Source organism: Lithobates pipiens, unplaced genomic scaffold (genome assembly GCF_037356315.1).
Source record: "Lithobates pipiens isolate NorthernLeopardFrog02 unplaced genomic scaffold, aLitPip1_a1.2 Scaffold_25, whole genome shotgun sequence".
NCBI lineage: Eukaryota > Metazoa > Chordata > Amphibia > Anura > Ranidae > Lithobates > Lithobates pipiens.
Genome location: NW_027507787.1, coordinates 242,610,995 through 242,629,849, shown reverse-complemented (window position 1 = coordinate 242,629,849; position 18,855 = coordinate 242,610,995). Strand labels below are relative to the sequence as shown.

Below are 18,855 nucleotides of genomic sequence, written 5' to 3'. Positions count from 1 at the left end.
GCCCGGCACTCCTTTCAGCTTTGCGTTCACAGGCAGATGAGTGGCTAACACCGCTCAATTTGACAGTTGGTAAAGTGGTGTGTGACAACGGTGCCAATCTGCTTAGCGCATTGAAACAGGGCAAAATCACGCACGTGCCGTGCATGGCACACGTCTTAAACTTGGTCGTGCAGCGATTCCTTGTCAAATACCCTGGGGTCCAGGACATCTTGCGGCAGGCAAGGAAAATCTCGGCCCATTTCAGAAGATCTTACACGGCCATGGCTCGCCTTGCTGACATTCAGCGGCGACACCATCTGCCGGTCAGACGTCTTATTTGCGATTGCCCGACGCGATGGAACTCAACCTTCTATATGCTTGATAGGCTGCTCCAGCAGAAACGTGCAGTTAACGTCTACCTGTATGAACTCTGCGAAAGAAACGGTTCTGGGGAGCTGGGTTTTTTTTCACCGCGCCAGTGGCTGCTCATGCGCGACACATGCAGACTTCTGCGGCCATTTGAGGAGATCACCAAACTGGTCAGTCGCAGCCATGGCGCCATCAGTGACATGGTACCTTATGCCTTCTTTCTGGAGCGTGCATTGCGTCGTGTCATTGATCAGGCTGTGGAGGAGCAGGAGCGGGAAGATGAGGAAGTCGCAATGCTGGATGAATTCCCAGGGGGGCTACTCTATCTGAGACAAGTCAACAACAGGAGTCTGATGAGGAGTCAGAGGAGGATGGTGCCGGGGCGGATGAGCAGGAGCAAGAAGAGCATGCTTTAAACCTTTCTGGGATCCCTGTTGTGCGAGGATGGGGAGAGGAGAATGAAGAGGACGACATTATCCTGGATGATGAGCAGGAGCCAGGCCACCACACCGCTTCCACTTTAGTGCAAATGGGGGCCTTCATGCTCCAGTGTTTTAATAGGGACCCCCGTATAAAAAGCATGAGGGTCAAGGACCAGTACTGGGTGGCAACGTACTTAGACCCCCGGTACAAACACAAAATGGCGGAAATGTTACCGCCGTCGCAGAGGGCTGTCAGAATGCAGCACTTCCAGGCCTTGCTTCGAGAAATGCTGCATTCTGCTTTTGCGTGCGCTGGCAGAGGAGCAATTCCCACTCCCAGAGAAGGATTTGCGGGTACCAATCCAACAGCGCCTGCAAGAAGAGGCCGGTTTGAAGATGTGTTGGTGACTTCGGATATGAGGTCATTCTTTCAGCCGACCCATCGACAGGTGTCATCCGGATCCAGCATCAGGGAACGCCTAGACCGTCAGGTGTCCGACTACATTGGGTTAACGGCCGATGTGGACGCTCTGAGGAGTGATGAACCCCTAGACTACTGGGTGGGCAGGCTTGACCTCTGGCCAGAGCTTGCCCAATTTGCAATCGAACTGTTGGCTTGCCCCTCATCCAGTGTCCTGTCCGAAAGGACGTTCAGCGCAGCAGGGGGGATTGTGACCGATAAGCGTACTCGCCTAGCTCACCACAGTGTTAACTACCTCACATTTCTAAAAATGAATGAGGCATGGATCTCGGAGGAATTCAACACATGTGATCAGTAGACCATGTATATGTCTATAAACAATTTTTGGAATCAAGCACACAGACCTTCTTAATTCATTTGGCTCACTTCCCTGACCCAAAAAAGCACACCGTACTATATGCCCCTACCCTCCTCTTTGAAGAGGTTGAGCGGTGTCATATTTCTACTGGGGCTGCTTATTATGAGGGGTTCCCACCATCCCTGTGCTGTGCTGACTTCCTCCTGGGTGTTCTTATTATGAGGGGCTCCCACCATCCCTGTGCTGTGCTGACTTCCTCCTGGGGGTTCTTATTATGAGGGGATCACACCATCCCTGTGCTGTGCTGACTTCCTCCTGGGGCTGCTTACGGTGCTGCTGTCAGCGCTGTATGTCACGGAGCTGCTGTCAGCGCTGTATGTCACGGAGCTGCTGTCAGCGCTGTATGTCACGGAGCTGCTGTCAGCGCTGTATGTCACGGAGCTGCTGTCAGCGCTGTATGTCACGGAGCTGCTGTCAGCGCTGTATGTCACGGAGCTGCTGTCAGCGCTGTATGTCACGGAGCTGCTGTCAGCGCTGTATGTCACGGAGCTGCTGTCAGCGCTGTATGTCACGGAGCTGCTGTCAGCGCTGTATGTCACGGAGCTGCTGTCAGCGCTGTATGTCACGGAGCTGCTGTCAGCGCTGTATGTCACGGAGCTGCTGTCAGCGCTGTATGTCACGGTGCTGCTGTCAGCGCTGTATGTCACGGAGCTGCTGTCAGCGCTGTATGTCACGGAGCTGCTGTCAGTGCTGTATGTCACGGAGCTGCTGTCAGCGCTGTATGTCACGGAGCTGCTGTCAGCGCTGTATGTCACGGAGCTGCTGTCAGCGCTGTATGTCACGGTGCTGCTGTCAGCGCTGTATGTCACGGAGCTGCTGTCAGCGCTGTATGTCACGGAGCTGCTGTCAGCGCTGTATGTCACGGAGCTGCTGTCAGCGCTGTATGTCACGGAGCTGCTGTCAGCGCTGTATGTCACGGAGCTGCTGTCAGCGCTGTATGTCACGGTGCTGCTGTCAGCGCTGTATGTCACGGAGCTGCTGTCAGCGCTGTATGTCACGGAGCTGCTGTCAGTGCTGTATGTCACGGAGCTGCTGTCAGCGCTGTATGTCACGGAGCTGCTGTCAGCGCTGTATGTCACGGAGCTGCTGTCAGCGCTGTATGTCACGGTGCTGCTGTCAGCGCTGTATGTCACGGAGCTGCTGTCAGCGCTGTATGTCACGGAGCTGCTGTCAGCGCTGTATGTCACGGAGCTGCTGTCAGCGCTGTATGTCACGGAGCTGCTGTCAGCGCTGTATGTCACGGAGCTGCTGTCAGCGCTGTATGTCACGGTGCTGATGTCAGTGCTCTGTATTACGGTGCTGCTGTCAGTGCTCTGTATCTCCTGCACCCTCTTGTTTGCCTACCCTGGTCCCTGACCTTCCCTCTCCTCCATTGCCTTCATTAGCTCCATAGTCCTGAATTGTCAGAACAATTTCCCAAATAAAAAAAAAATGCTTGTAGTTATCGATCCCAAATTCACCTCATACATGTATTATGCTATTGTCCAGGTGGTGGGACTACGTGCTACCCCCTAATAATTACCCCGTGGCCGCAAATTCGACCTAAAGGTTTGCGAAATTCGCCTCCCATTGAAGTCAATGGAGCCCGCGGCGAACGGTCGTTTTCGCGAACGTTTGTGTCCGTTCGCGTTTCGCGTTCGCGAAACGTCCCGTCGGAAGTTCGTCCATCACTAATCAGAACACACAGACGTTTTCTTTAAACCCGCTCACTCTATACTTCTATTGTTCTTGACCTTTCACTGTGCGGATATTTTTATCCAGGTTGAATGAGGTTTCTGTTCTGAAGTTTCAAAGCTGTGGAATAATTGCTGGCTGGCTGTGATCGGGACTCCTCTGTGGGTGTCACTAAATGTTTTGTTCTTGTTCTCGGTTGGCATTGTGTGAAGTTTTTTTCGTAATGAATACAATGTACAGCACTGTGCACACCATACCTGACTTCTCACCCCATTGTAATCCTATAGAGCTGGAATGAGAATGTTTCCTCGGTTGCTGCCCTTGTTTCTGTGGCTGCCCTTGTTTCTGTGGCTGCCCTTGTTTCTGTGGCTGCCCTTGTTTCTCTTGCTGCCCTTGTTTCTCTTGCTGCCCTTGTTTCTCTTGCTGCCCTTGTTTCTCTGGCTGCCCCTGGTTTCTCTTGCTGCCCTTGTTTTTGTGGCTGCCCATGTTTCTCTTGCTGCCCTTGTTTCTCTTGCTGCCCTTGTTTCTCTGGCTGCCCTGGTTTCTCTGGCTGCCCCTGGTTTCTCTGGCTGCCCCTGGTTTCTCTGGCTGCCCCTGGTTTCTCTGGCTGCCCCTGGTTTCTCTGGCTGCCCTTGTTTTTGTGGCTGCCCTTGTTTCTCTTGCTGCCCTGATTTCTGTGGCTGCCCTGGTTTCTGTGGCTGCCCTGATTTCTGTGACTGCCCTTGTTTCTGTGGCTGCCCTTGTTTCTGTGGCTGCCCTTGTTTCTGTGGCTGCCCTTGTTTCTGTGGGTGCCCTTGTTTCTCTGGGTGCCCTTGTTTCTCTGGCTGCCCTTGTTTCTCTGGCTGCCCTTGTTTCTCTGGCTGCCCTTGTTTCCGTGGCTGCCCTTGTTTCCGTGGCTGCCCTTGTTTCTGTTGCTGCCCTTGTTTCTGTTGCTGCCCTTGTTTCTGTGGCTGCCCTTGTTTCTGTTGCTGCCCTGGTTTCTATGGCTGCCCTTGTTTCTGTTGTTGCCCTTGTTTCTGTTGTTGCCTTTGTTTCTGCGGCTGCCCTTGTTTCTGTGGCTGCCCTTGTTTCTCTGGGTGCCCTTGTTTCTCTGGGTGCCCTTGTTTCTCTGGCTGCCCTTGTTTCTCTGGCTGCCCTTGTTTCCGTGGCTGCCCTTGTTTCCGTGGCTGCCCTTGTTTCCGTTGCTGCCCTTGTTTCTGTTGCTGCCCTTGTTTCTGTTGCTGCCCTTGTTTCTGTGGCTGCCCTTGTTTCTGTTGCTGCCCTGGTTTCTATGGCTGCCCTTGTTTCTGTTGTTGCCCTTGTTTCTGTTGTTGCCCTTGTTTCTGTTGCTGCCCTTGTTTGGTGTCAGGCTTTTGTTGAACTTGTGTTATTTTGAGCTATGGCATAATATTACTCCACCCTCTGGTACAGCATAGCCGCCTCATTATGTGTTGGGTTGTGTAACAAAAAAAAGGAATCGGAGCGTGTTGTTATAATTTATAATTATCAGACAGATGCAGAACAAGTCTGCACAGCTCTCCTAATGAGTTTGCTCCACAGAGCGGCACATGCCGGGTTAGGGGAAGTGTCAGCTCACATGTTATAATATTAGTATAGAAGTAACAACATCAACTCAGCATCATTTATATGGCTTATTCGACCTGGAATGTTTCCAGCTTCCTTTACCTAGGATAGGAGTAAAGACAACCTTTGAGAGGCGGAGATCTACCTGAACAACATGAAAAAGATCAAAGATCACAGGGGTTCACCACCATTTTTTTATTTTTAAAGAAAAAAACTACCAAGGCCTAAATATATAGTAAGGATAACTTTGAAAAATGTAATAAAACAAATGTCACTAAAAAAATATAAACTTAGTCTACCTGACAGTGTCAGTAGGGCAGTGGACAATGCCAGTTGGGCAGAGGACGGTGTCAGTGAGGCAGTGTAAGGTGTCGGTAGAGCAGAGGACGGTGTCAGTAGAGTCGTGGACGGTGTCAGTAGGGCAGTGGATGGTGTCAGTAGGGCAGACACTGGTGTCAGTAGAGCAGAGGACAATGCCAGTTGGGCAGTGGACGGTGTCAGTAGAGCAGTGGATGGTGTCAGTAGGGCAGTGGACGGTGTCAGTAGGGCAGTGGATGGTGTCAGTAGGGCAGTGGGCGTTGTCAGTAGGGCAGTGGGCAGTGTCAGTAGAGCAGTGGACGGTGTCAGTATGGCAGTGGACGGTGTCAGTAGGGCAGTGGACGGTGTCAGTAGGGCAGTGGATGGTGTCAGTAGAGCAGTGGATGGTGTCAGTAGGGCAGTGGGCGGTGTCAGTAGGGCAATGGATGGTGTCAGTAGAGCAGTGGATGGTGTCAGTAGGGCAGTGGGCGGTGTCAGTAGGGCAGTAGGTTGTGTCAATAGAACAGTGGACGGTGTCAGTAGAGCAGTCAATGGTGTCAGTAGAGCAGTGGACGGTGTCAGTAGGGCAGTAGGTGGTGTCAATAGAACAGTGGACGGTGTCAGTAGAGCAGTCGATGGTGTCAGTAGAGCAGTGGACGGTGTCAGTAGGGCAGTAGGTGGTGTCAATAGAACAGTGGACGGTGTCAGTAGAGCAGTCGATGGTGTCAGTAGAGCAGTGGAAGGTGTCAGTAGGGCAGAGGGCGGTGTCAGTAGGGCAGAGGGCGGTGTCAGTAGGGCAGTGGGCGGTGTCAGTAGGGCAGTGGGCGGTGTCAGTAGGGCAGAGGACGGTGTCAGTAGGGCAGTGGGCGGTGTCAGTAGGGCAGAGGACGGTGTCAGTAGGATAGAGGACGGTGTCAGTAGAGCAGTGGGCGGTGTCAGTAGGGCAGTAGGTGGTGTCAGTAGGGCAGTATGCCATGTCAGTAGAGCAGTGGACGGTGTCAGTAGGGCAGAGGACGGTGTCAGTAGAGCAGTAAATGGTGTCAGTAGGGCAGTGGACGGTGTCGGTAGGGCAATGGATGGTCTCAGTAGAGCAGTTATTTATTTGTATTTATTTTGAAAAATTTTTTTACAATTATATATTTTTATGATATTATTATTATTATTATATTTATTTTTTATTCTACCATTTTTTTTGGAGCTCTGTTGAGGGGCTTTGGTGAAATATCTCACTTTTGTCACTTTGGGAGTCTCAGGACTTCCAAGCCAATCATGTCCCAGGGCCTACTTCCTGTTCGGGCCAGGAGGAGAAGCAATGGCTACAGCTCTTCCCTTGGAAAAATGAAGCGAGGAGCAGGGGGCGGTGGGCCAGCAACAGCTGCTTCGAGGAGCCCTACCTCGGATTCAGCACCACCTCATCATCGGAAGGTAAGGCCACAGATCGTCGCCTTCTCGTCCAACCCGGGGGGGGGGGGGGGTGGTTTGTTTAAGTAAGCATTATATATATATATATATATATATATATATATATATATATATATATATATATATATATTTTTTTTTTTTTTTGGCAGGGATCCTTGTGAATAAAATGGCGGTTGTTGTAATCTTTTATTTTACACGGTATTTGTGCAATTTCAAATGCAACTTTTTGGGGGAAAAAATACACTTCACTGAAAAAACAAAACAAAAAACTACGAAACAGTAAAGGTAGCACAATTTTTTTGTATATATGATGTAACGCCGAGTAAATAGATACCTAACATGTCACCCTTTAAAATTGCGTGCACTTGTGGAATGGCGACAAACTACGGTACTTAAAAAACTCCATAGGCAGCACGTTAAAATTTTTCTAGCAAAAAACACGGATTTTTAACTTGTAAACAACAAAGGTCAGAAATAGGCTTGGTCTTGAAGTGGTTAAGCTAATGAGCTGACAAAGCCAACTTCAATATCTCTGAAACGAAAGCAGGCAAAGATCTACTGTAAAAAAAAAAAAAAGAACTTTCTGTATCTTTGTAATGTGTATTTTCTATCTAGAACAGGCTTTCTCAACCTTTTAACCCTAATGGAACCCCAAAAATTATTTTTATGTCTCGAGGAACCCTTACTAAAACCAAATCATCAGGGCTCAATAGGAACAATGCTCCTGGTGGTCAATAGGAAGAATGTCCCCCCTTAAAGTGGTGTTTAGAATGCCACCCTTAAAGACAGCTAAAAAGATATTCGGTGTCATTCTTCTGGCTTTGCGAAGTAGTGCTGAACCTTGAACTCTGTAGGCATCATCAAATGGGTGGTTCATCAGCCACAGCTCAAGGAATCCCTAGCAACCTCTGGAGGAACCCCAACGTTCCACGGAACCCTGGTTGAGAATGGCTGATCTAGAAGCTGTGTTTTTTTTTTTCCCGTCTAGTTTGGTCAATAACCACCCACACAGTCTGTAGAGTGAACCTCAGATTTCTGGGGCCTCCTAAGAATAGACACACTATTAAAGCTCAGTCAGGTGACTGTAAATGTTGGTTATCGGAGCTTAGCGGGGAGGAATATAGGCCACATCCTCATGTCTTTGAGATACGGCCTTTGTTTCCTCCATGACATTTTCCATGATAGGACCATTGCTTCGTGTCATGGCAGATAAATTCCTAACGCGGGCAGCGCCTTTTGCGAAATCCCTTTGCTTCCCTGACTCCCAATTACCAAGAATTCATCCCTTGCTAATGAAACAAGCAGAAAGGAAGGAGATGAAAGACGGGGAGCAGAGCAGGCTCAAAACGCTGCCAAGACCATCAAAGCTTATTTCTTGTTTTAATTCCTAAAATAACAAACCTTTTAGCTTAGCCAGACTCTTTAACTCGTTGGTGACGCCACCGATGACTACACGGCAGCTCTCTCATCTCATTGCTAGTCAGCGCACTGAACTGTAAGTTGAAATGTTTAACACGCTCCTTAAGCCGGCTCTCACTGCGGGCGCAGATTAACTCCTTACAACGCCGTCATCGTTACAAGGCTCCATTATAGGTCAGGCGTTAATTATTGAAGCATCAGTTGAGGTTTTATGTGATTTTGATTACAGAGGAATCTGGTTGTGGAGGAATAGGGAAGGGATTGACCCCCTCTACTGGTTCCTGGATCCTAAAGATATCGTCAACGTACCCGTGATAGGCTAAACTTTTATCAGATACACTATCATTGTCGTTAGTTTAAGTGAATGAAAGGAAGTGCCTTTCATTTACTTAATGTGCCCCCCTGTCCTTTTCAAACCCCCCTCCTGCCCCCCCTTTCTTCCGTCCCCTTCCCTGCTTTCTTTCAGCTCGTCCCCAACACATGTTTTCCTCAACCCCCATTTTCCTTTCCCTGCCCCCACTTTCTCTTTTTTCCCCCTTCCCTAGTTGCTCTCCCTCTACCCCTTCTTTCCCTCCCCCCATTTCCCACTCTTCCCTCACCCCCTAGCACATCCCCTTCTATACTCAGTGTTTTTCCCCCTCCCCCCCCCCCCCCCCCCCCCAGTTTCTCTTTTCCCTTCCCTTGTACTTGTGTGTTTTTGGACCTATTTATATCAGTCATATTATATTATATAACATCAATACGTTTTTGTTCAGTTACTGCATCCCTTCAGTGCCCCCCCCCCCCCCGTTCGCCGCGGGGGGATTACCTATTTTTGGATGATTCAAATTGTGGTGCCGCCCGTGACCCCAAATTCCCATTGGTAAGCTAGGCCCGACTGTAACAAATTCACTCCAAGCATCAATGTATCTATTTTGTAATAGTATAACCTTCCCTACCCCCCCCCCCCCCCCCCTTTTACTATTTTGTGATACATTTAATTGTAAGACTGTATTTCTTTATAGATGTAGGTCAACTCCTCCTGAAGAAGTGAATAAATTTGCGAAACATGTAGAACTATGCTTCCCTTTTGCTATTTTTCTAATTTCACCCACCTGATCTCACTTTTGTAATTCTCTTCACCTAAGTTTTTCCAATTCACATCCCTTTATCCAACCTTTCCTTGCACTTTTTATTATTTTATTATTTTTTTATTATTATTTTTTCTTTCATATTCATTTTTATTTTCATTTTTATTTCCATTCCTTTCCCCTTTCTTTTCTCAACATCACTTATTCTCCTCACATTCCCTTGTCACATTTAGATTTTTTGATTGTTTCACTTTTAGATGTTCCATTAGCACCCATCACTCCATCTTCAAACACTGAATCTGTGTCTCATCCTACACTTGGACCTGCTTGGGGTGCCATTCATGCGTTTGGTTGTCGCTTTGATCCTGCCCCCTCAACCCCCGGTCTGTGGCATCTATGGCTTGGCCTGACTACCGGTGTCCTGCACCACCTCTGCGCAGGTATATATGCAAATTTATGGATCAATGATACATGTGGGTTTCTCCACATTGTATATTTGTCCAGCTTTTTCCCTAGATATTTCCAAATATGGTTGTTTTCTTTATCCATAGGCTACCTTCATGGTTTTGCTCCTGATGAGTGATAAAAAGGTCACGAAACGCGTAGAGCTGTCAACTTCCATGTTGTGTACACATCTTTTAACAAAGAATGAACGTTCCATCTTTGATTCATTCCGATTTTTGTCTTCATTTATTTTTAGGTGACACTTCAGAGTGCCACATATCCATAGATAACTGGTATTTATTTTATGTGAAGATTCTCATGTATGTACTACCAAGTCCTTGTTGGAATGTATATTTTGATGAAATTCTAAATATTAATTTATGATTATGTGTAATAATATGTGCAATATATGACTATTTGAACTTATTAAAACCTGTTTTTTATCTAATTGGATTTTCTTGCTTCCCTGTGCCTCATTTAAAGTCCCGCCCGTTGCTCCCCTTTTTTTCTATAAATGAACCCGGGATGGAGGAGGGGTTTTGAACGGCCCCTACATATACCTCATTTAAAGTCCCAAACATTGTTGCTCCCCATTTTTAACTATGTAGAGGATCACGTTTTGGACCTACATCTCCAGAAGCTCCACTATTTTGTGGGGTTTCCACTGTTTAGTCTGTATTATCTTGCTATTGTATGCGACCAATTTTTATATATTGCTTGTATTAATGTGTATCAAGTTTGTTTTCTACAATAAAAAATATATATACTTTTATATCTAAAATTGTCCATTCCCTGGGTACTGAGATAGTCCATCAACATTCTTTTTTTCATGGAGCATTTTTTGGAGTAGCCCCTGATATCCCCCAATACCTTTATCAGTTTAAGTGAATACATCATTGTGTCCGATAGAGGATTCCCTGTAGGAATATACGAGGGCTGTACCAAAGCTAATAAAAAAAGTGGGCATAACTGTTTTATAAAACCCCCTTCACGCCTACGGGTAAAAAAATAAAAAAAATAAATAAAAAAAAAAGAGTGCCTAAGCACAATTTTGCAATTTTGACAAATGTTGGTAAAAACTGTACATATCATCACAACTACTTTGTGCATGCAGGTGGATTATACCGCGCTATTTTCAGGACAAAATGGGCTTTTACTTGGTGGTAAATGGTAATGGACATCTCCTGATTTTTTTTTCTATTATTATTATTATTATTAAAGGGAAATGTTGAAATTTTCCACATTTCGTCAGGTTACAACCAAAAACGTAAATGTATTTTATTGGGATTTTATGTGATAGACCAACACAAAGTGGCACCTAATTGTGAAGTTGAAGGAAAAATGATAAAAAAGTGTTCTAAATGTTTTACAAATAAATATGTGAAAAGTGGGGGCAGGGAATTTTTATTCAGCCCCCTTTACTCTGATACCCCCAACTAAAATCTAGTGGAACCAATTGCCTTCAGAAGTCACCAGACTAGTAAATAGAGTCCACCTGTGTGTAATTTAATCTCAGTACACAGTGAGGGAAAAACGTATTTGACCCCCTGCTGATTTCGTACCTTTGCCCACTGACAAAGAAACGATCAGTCTATAATTTTATTGATCGGTTTATTTTTAACAGCGAGAGACCGAACAACAACAAAAATATCCAGAAAAACGCATTTCAAAAAAGATGTAAATTGATTTGCATTTTAATGAGCGAAATAAGTATTTGATCCCCGATCAATAAACAAGATTTTTGTCTCCCAGGTGTCTTCTATACAGGTAACAAACTGAGATTAGAAGCACTCACTTAACCGGTTCCCGACCGGCGCACGCCGATGTACGTCGGCAGAATGTCACGGGCAGGTAAATGGGCGTACCTGTGCCTCTCGGATAAGTTCCCACCGACACCATTGATCTTTTTAGCTATCTGTAAGGAGGTAATTCTTCCCAATGACCACAAGTGTAAGGACCATTCTACCCACTGACCATCACACTAATGCAGGGGTAGGGAACCTTTTTGGCTGAGAGAGCCATGAACGCTACATATTTTAAAATGTAATTCCGCGAGAGCCATACAATATGTTTAAAACTAATTTATTTTTTAATCTATGAATCAACTAATTTTAATTACAACTGTAATATCCACGTCATCTCCCCCACTGTAATATCCACATCTCCCTTGCGATTGTCTGCTTGCACGCCGCTCACCTAGGCCGCCGCCGGGTGTACCAAGATGGCCGCAGCTCCAGAGCTAGGCCGAAGCTGCGGCCTTTCCTATGGGCTCAATCCACGGATCGGCACACTATGCAATCTGTAGATTGAGAGGGGAGAGCCAGATGCAGCCATCAAAAGAGCCACATCTGACTCGAGAGCCATAGGTTCCCTACCCCTGCAATAATGTATCATGAGTTGTAGATTTCTAATTTTTATCAGGGGTTCCCCCGAGACCGGAGAACTATTTCAAGGGTTCCTCTGTGTTGAAAAGGTTGAGAAAGGCTGGTTTAGAAGTTTAGAGTTTAGACCAGTAATTCTCAACCAGGGTTCCTCCAGAGGTTGTAGGGGTTCCTTCAGCATTGGGCAATTTCTGCCTCTCGGATAAGTTCCCACTGACACCATTGATCTTTTTAGCTATCTGTAAGGAGGTCATTCTTCCCAATGACCACAACTGTAAGGACCATTCTTCCCAATGACCACAAGTGTAAGGACCATTCTTCCCAATGACCACAAGTGTGAGGACCATTCTTCCCAATGACCACAAGTGTGAGGACCATTCTTCCCAATGACCACAAGTGTGAGGACCATTCTTCCCAATGACCACAAGTGTGAGGACCATTCTTCCCAATGACCACAAGTGTGAGGACCATTCTTCCCAATGACCACAAGTGTGAGGACCATTCTTCCCAATGACCAAAAGTGTAAGGACCATTCTTCCCAATGACCACAAGTGTGAGGACCATTCTTCCCAATGACCACAAGTGTGAGGACCATTCTTCCCAATGACCATCACACTAATGTATCATGAGTTGTAGATTTCTAATTTTTAGCAGGGTTTCCCCGAGACCGGAGAACTATGTCAAGGGTTCCTCTGTGTTGAAAAGGTTGAGAAAGGCTGGTTTAGAAGTTTAGAGTTTAGACCAGTAATTCTCAACCAGGGTTCCTCCAGAGGTTGTAGGGGTTCCTTCAGCATTGGGCAATTTCTACCTCTCAGATAAGTTCCCACCGACACCATTGATCTTTTTAGCTATCTGTAAGGAGGTAATTCTTCCCAATGACCACAAGTGTAAGGACCATTCTTCCCAATGACCACAAGTGTAAGGACCATTCTTCCCGCTGACCACAAGTGTGAGGACCATTCTTCCCAATGACCACAAGTGTAAGGACCATTCTTCATAATGACCACAAGTGTAAGGACCATTCTTCCCAATGACCACAAGTGTAAGGACCATTCTTCCCAATGACCACAAGTGTAAGGACCATTCTTCCCAATGACCACAAGTGTGAGGACCATTCTTCCCAATGACCACAAGTGTAAGGACCATTCTTCCCAATGACCACAAGTGTAAGGACCATTCTTCCCAATGACCACAAGTGTAAGGACCATTCTTCCCAATGACCACAAGTGTAAGGACCATTCTTCCCAATGACCACAAGTGTAAGGACCATTCTTCCCAATGACCACAAGTGTAAGGACCATTCTTCCCAATGACCACAAGTGTGAGGACCATTCTTCCCAATGACCACAAGTGTGAGGACCATTCTTCCCAATGACCACAAGTGTAAGGATCATTCTTCCCAATGACCACAAGTGTGAGGACCATTCTTCCCAATGACCACAAGTGTGAGGACCATTCTTCCCAATGACCATCACACTAATGTATCATGAGTTGTAGATTTCTCATTTTTAGCAGGGGTTTCCCCGAGACCGGAGAACTATGTCAAGGGTTCCTCTGTGTTGAAAAGGTTGAGAAAGGCTGGTTTAGAAGTTTAGAGGAGTGATTCTCAACTAGGGTTCCTCCAGAGGTTGCTAGGGGTTCCTTCAGCATTGGGCAATTTCTACCTCTCAGATAAGTTCCCACCGACACCATTGACCTTTTTAGCTATCTGTAAGGAGGTAATTCTTCCCAATGACCACAAGTGTGAGGACCATTCTTCTCACTGACCACAAGTGTGAGGACCATTCTTCCCAATGACCACAAGTGTGAGGACCATTCTTCCCAATGACCACAAGTGTGAGGACCATTCTTCCCAATGACCACAAGTGTAAGGACCATTCTTCCCAATGACCACAAGTGTGAGGACCATTCTTCCCAATGACCACAAGTGTGAGGACCATTCTTCCCAATGACCACAAGTGTAAGGACCATTCTTCCCAATGACCACAAGTGTGAGGACCATTCTTCCCAATGACCACAAGTGTGAGGACCATTCTTCCCAATGACCACAAGTGTAAGGACCATTCTTCCCAATGACCACAAGTGTGAGGACCATTCTTCCCAATGACCACAAGTGTGAGGACCATTCTTCACAATGACCACAAGTGTGAGGACCATTCTTCCCAATGACCACAAGTGTGAGGACCATTCTTCCCAATGACCAAAAGTGTAAGGACCATTCTTCCCAATGACCACAAGTGTAAGGACCATTCTTCCCAATGACCACAGGTGTGAGGACCATTCTTCCCAATGACCATCACACTAATGTATCATGAGTTGTAAATTTCTAATTTTTAGCAGGGGGTTCCCCGAGACCGGAGAACTATTTCAAGGATTCCTCTGTGTTGAAAAGGTTGAGAAAGGCTGGTTTAGAAGTTTAGAGTTTAGACCAGTAATTCTCAACCAGGGTTCCTCCAGAGGTTGTAGGGGTTCCTTCAGCATTGGGCAATTTCTGCCTCTCAGATAAGTTCCCACCGACACCATTGACCTTTTTAGCTATCTGTAAGGAGGTAATTCTTCCCAATGACCACAAGTGTAAGGACCATTCTTCCCAATGACCACAAGTGTGAGGACCATTCTTCCCAATGACCACAAGTGTGAGGACCATTCTTCCCAATGACCACAAGTGTGAGGACCATTCTTCCCAATGACCATAAGTGTAAGGACCATTCTTCCCAATGACCACAAGTGTGAGGGCCATTCTTCCCAATGACCACAAGTGTAAGGACCATTCTTCCCACTGACCACAAGTGTAAGGACCATTCTTCCCAATGACCACAAGTGTGAGGACCATTCTTCCCAATGACCACAAGTGTGAGGACCATTCTTCCCAATGACCACAAGTGTGAGGACCATTCTTCCCAATGACCACAAGTGTAAGGACCATTCTTCCCAATGACCACAAGTGTGAGGACCATTCTTCCCAATGACCACAAGTGTGAGGACCATTCTTCCCAATGACCACAAGTGTAAGGACCATTCTTCCCAATGACCACAAGTGTGAGGACCATTCTTCCCAATGACCACAAGTGTGAGGACCATTCTTCCCAATGACCACAAGTGTAAGGACCATTCTTCCCAATGACCACAAGTGTGAGGACCATTCTTCCCAATGACCACAAGTGTGAGGACCATTCTTCACAATGACCACAAGTGTGAGGACCATTCTTCCCAATGACCACAAGTGTGAGGACCATTCTTCCCAATGACCAAAAGTGTAAGGACCATTCTTCCCAATGACCACAAGTGTAAGGACCATTCCTCGCAATGACCACAGGTGTGAGGACCATTCTTCCCAATGACCATCACACTAATGTATCATGAGTTGTAAATTTCTAATTTTTAGCAGGGGGTTCCCCGAGACCGGAGAACTATTTCAAGGATTCCTCTGTGTTGAAAAGGTTGAGAAAGGCTGGTTTAGAAGTTTAGAGTTTAGACCAGTAATTCTCAACCAGGGTTCCTCCAGAGGTTGTAGGGGTTCCTTCAGCATTGGGCAATTTCTGCCTCTCAGATAAGTTCCCACCGACACCATTGACCTTTTTAGCTATCTGTAAGGAGGTAATTCTTCCCAATGACCACAAGTGTAAGGACCATTCTTCCCAATGACCACAAGTGTGAGGACCATTCTTCCCAATGACCACAAGTGTGAGGACCATTCTTCCCAATGACCACAAGTGTGAGGACCATTCTTCCCAATGACCATAAGTGTAAGGACCATTCTTCCCAATGACCACAAGTGTGAGGGCCATTCTTCCCACTGACCACAAGTGTAAGGACCATTCTTCCCAATGACCACAAGTGTGAGGACCATTCTTCCCAATGACCACAAGTGTGAGGACCATTCTTCCCAATGACCATAAGTGTAAGGACCATTCTTCCCAATGACCACAAGTGTAAGGACCATTCTTCCCACTGACCACAAGTGTAAGGACCATTCTTCCCACTGACCACAAGTGTGAGGACCATTCTTCCCAATGACCACAAGTGTAAGGACCATTCTTCCCAATGACCACAAGTGTGAGGACCATTCTTCCCACCGACCATCACACTAATGTATCATGAGTTGTAGATTTCTAATTTTTAGCAAGGGGTTCCCCCGAGACCCGGAGAACTATGTCAAGGGTTCCTCTGTGTTGAAAAGGTTGAGAAAGGCTGCTCCATCACATAAAATCCCAATAAAATACATTTACGTTTTTAGTTGTAACGTAACAAACATTTCAAAAATTTCAAAAAAATTTCAAAAATGAAAAATTTCAAAGGGTATGAATATTTTCTCAAGGCACTCTACATGGCAAATTTGACTTACCCAAGTAAATTAATAAAAAAAAAAAAAAAAAAAAGTTATGCCCACTTTTGCATTACTTTCGGTACAGGTGTAAACCTTCAAGTAAGATAAAATAACCAAAAAACCATTACAATTTCCCTTTCAACTTTCAACCTCAAGGTGATATGCAATGTTGAAGGTCAAAAACCCCCCTTTGTGTGACCACACACAGACCTCTACTATTCATCATCACTATGGATTAGCGCCATCCATTCAAAGCGAGATTTTTAGTCCAAAACCAGTTGTGTAGAATCTGAATGATGGGTGGGAAGTTTTGGGTGTGGGGTGGGGGGGCGGTAATAGTAGAACATAGAGCAGGTTGGTGTTTGACAACCTTAAAGCGGGAGTCCGCCGGGACTCCGCGTTTTTTTTTTTTTTTTAAAAGCCAGCAGCTACAAATACTGCAGCTGCTGACTTTTAAAATAGTGACACTTACCTGTCCAGCGCGCCCGCGATGTTGGCACCCGGAGCCGATCTCTAGGTCGCCTGTCGGGTCCTGCCGCCGCCATCTTGGGTATGGGAATCAGGAAATGGAGCCTTTCGGCTTCATTTCCCGGTTCCCTACTGCGCATGCGCGAATCGCGCTGCGCAATAAGGACGCTCCCCGCTGCCTCTGGGATCTGTGTGTTTCCCAGCAGGCAGCGGGGCACTTGCGGGAAGGGGCGGGCACTTGCGGAAAGGGGCGTAAGTTACGCCCCTTTCTGCAGAGAGCTATCCCGGAAGTGGGTGCAGTTACCTGGATTATCCAGGTAACTGCACCCCCCTCCCCCCTGAAAGGTGCCGATTGTGGCACCGGAGGGGGGGAGGGTTCCGATGAGCGGAAGGTCCACTTTAGGGTGGACCTCCGCTTTAACATAAATATCTGTCTTGACATTTTTCTTTTATTCAGCCGACCCCAGGTCATTGCTCAGCTACTTGTCTGGAGATGTAGACAACAGAAGAAAGAACACGGATCTCCCGCGACCGGCGAAGACGTAACGCCGTAAGTCTTTTCTATTTTAGAACCTAATCAGAGTTCCTTCAGCTCTGATGTGTGGAGTGACGTGTGGAGTGACGTGTGGAGTGACGTGTGGAGTGACGTGTGGAGTGACGTGTGGAGTGACGTGTGGAGTGACGTGTGGAGTGACGTGTGGACGTGTGGAGTGTCGTGTGGAGTGATGTGTGGAGTGACGTGTGGAGTGACGTGTGGAGTGACGTGTGGAGTGACGTGTGGAGTGACGTGTGGAGTGACGTGTGGACGTGTGGAGTGTCGTGTGGAGTGATGTGTGGAGTGACGTGTGGAGTGACGTGTGGAGTGACGTGTGGAGTGACGTGTGGAGTGACGTGTGGAGTGACGTGTGGACGTGTGGAGTGTCGTGTGGAGTGATGTGTGGAGTGACGTGTGGAGTGACGTGTGGAGTGACGTGTGGAGTGACGTGTGGAGTGACGTGTGGAGTGATGTGTGGAGTGACGTGTGGAGTGACGTGTGGAGTGACGTGTGGAGTGACGTGTGGAGTGACGTGTGGAGTGACGTGTGGAGTGACGTGTGGAGTGACGTGTGGACGTGTGGAGTGTCGTGTGGAGTGATGTGTGGAGTGACGTGTGGAGTGACGTGTGGAGTGACGTGTGGAGTGACGTGTGGAGTGACGTGTGGAGTGAGTGTGGAGTGACGTGTGGAGTGACGTGTGGAGTGTCGTGTGGAGTGACGTGTGGAGTGACGTGTGGAGTGACGTGTGGACGTGTGGAGTGTCGTGTGGAGTGATGTGTGGAGTGATGTGTGGAGTGATGTGTGGAGTGACGTGTGGAGTGACGTGTGGAGTGACGTGTGGAGTGACGTGTGGCGTAACGGGCCGAGGCTGCTCGGCACACGCCGTAACGGAAACCGAAAAAATAAATAAATGCCTGTGTACCTACCAAGACCAAAGTGAGCCACTGGCTCCATTTCACAGAGGTAACCGGATCCGCCATCGATGATTCTCAGATGGGCTCCACTCTTCTTGGTGTACAGAACCACCTTCGCCCCGCGAGCGAACGCCCCAAACTTGGTCCGGGGTATTACTCTGAGCCAATGGTTTTTCAGACCCTGGGGGGGGAAAAAAAAACAAGCATGTACGTTAGAAAGCCGTCTAAGCTGTAACTTTTAACTTTTATTTCACGTTTTGGATGGAGTGGAGAGGGATCAGAAGACCTCTTCGATGTTATCACCATTGGGAAGATCGTCCTGTTTATTAATATCACCGACGGAGAAAATCAAAGAAAATACCAAATTTTGAGTTGTCCCCAGAAAAGTAATAGAGGGGGAAATCTTCCAATGGGGACGCTAGTTCTGGTGACTTGCCCCCCCCCTCCCCCCCAAGGGATTCCCTTAATTTGCAGGATTTCCTCTCACTTTGTTTGGCTATGGGGCGGGAAGTGACGGTAAATCTCCGCAAAAGGACACAGATGGTGAAAAAAAAAATCTGACAGGGGCTATAACCCTCCCTTACTTACTTATTCTTATTTAGAGAAGGGGTTTCCAAACTGCCTCCCTTTGCTTGTCTTTATCTGGCCCTTGAGGCTATTATTCCTGCCACTGAAGCCAATAATGGGGGCATAATTCCTTTCATTGACATCAACAATGGGGCAGAATTCCTT

At 47.0% G+C, this 18,855-nt stretch overlaps 1 protein-coding gene across 3 annotated transcripts in view; it reads right to left on the bottom strand.

The window, feature by feature from the left end:
• The window catches only part of CRTAC1 (cartilage acidic protein 1), a 1,115,778-nt gene that overhangs the window by 57,967 nt on the left and 1,038,956 nt on the right, over window positions 1–18,855 (bottom strand). For all 3 annotated transcript variants that reach the window (XM_077455715.1, XM_077455716.1, XM_077455717.1), the window contains exon 11: window positions 18,136–18,304. In XM_077455715.1, the coding sequence (XP_077311841.1) occupies window positions 18,136–18,304 (169 nt within the window). The remainder of the gene's footprint in view (window positions 1–18,135; window positions 18,305–18,855) is intronic.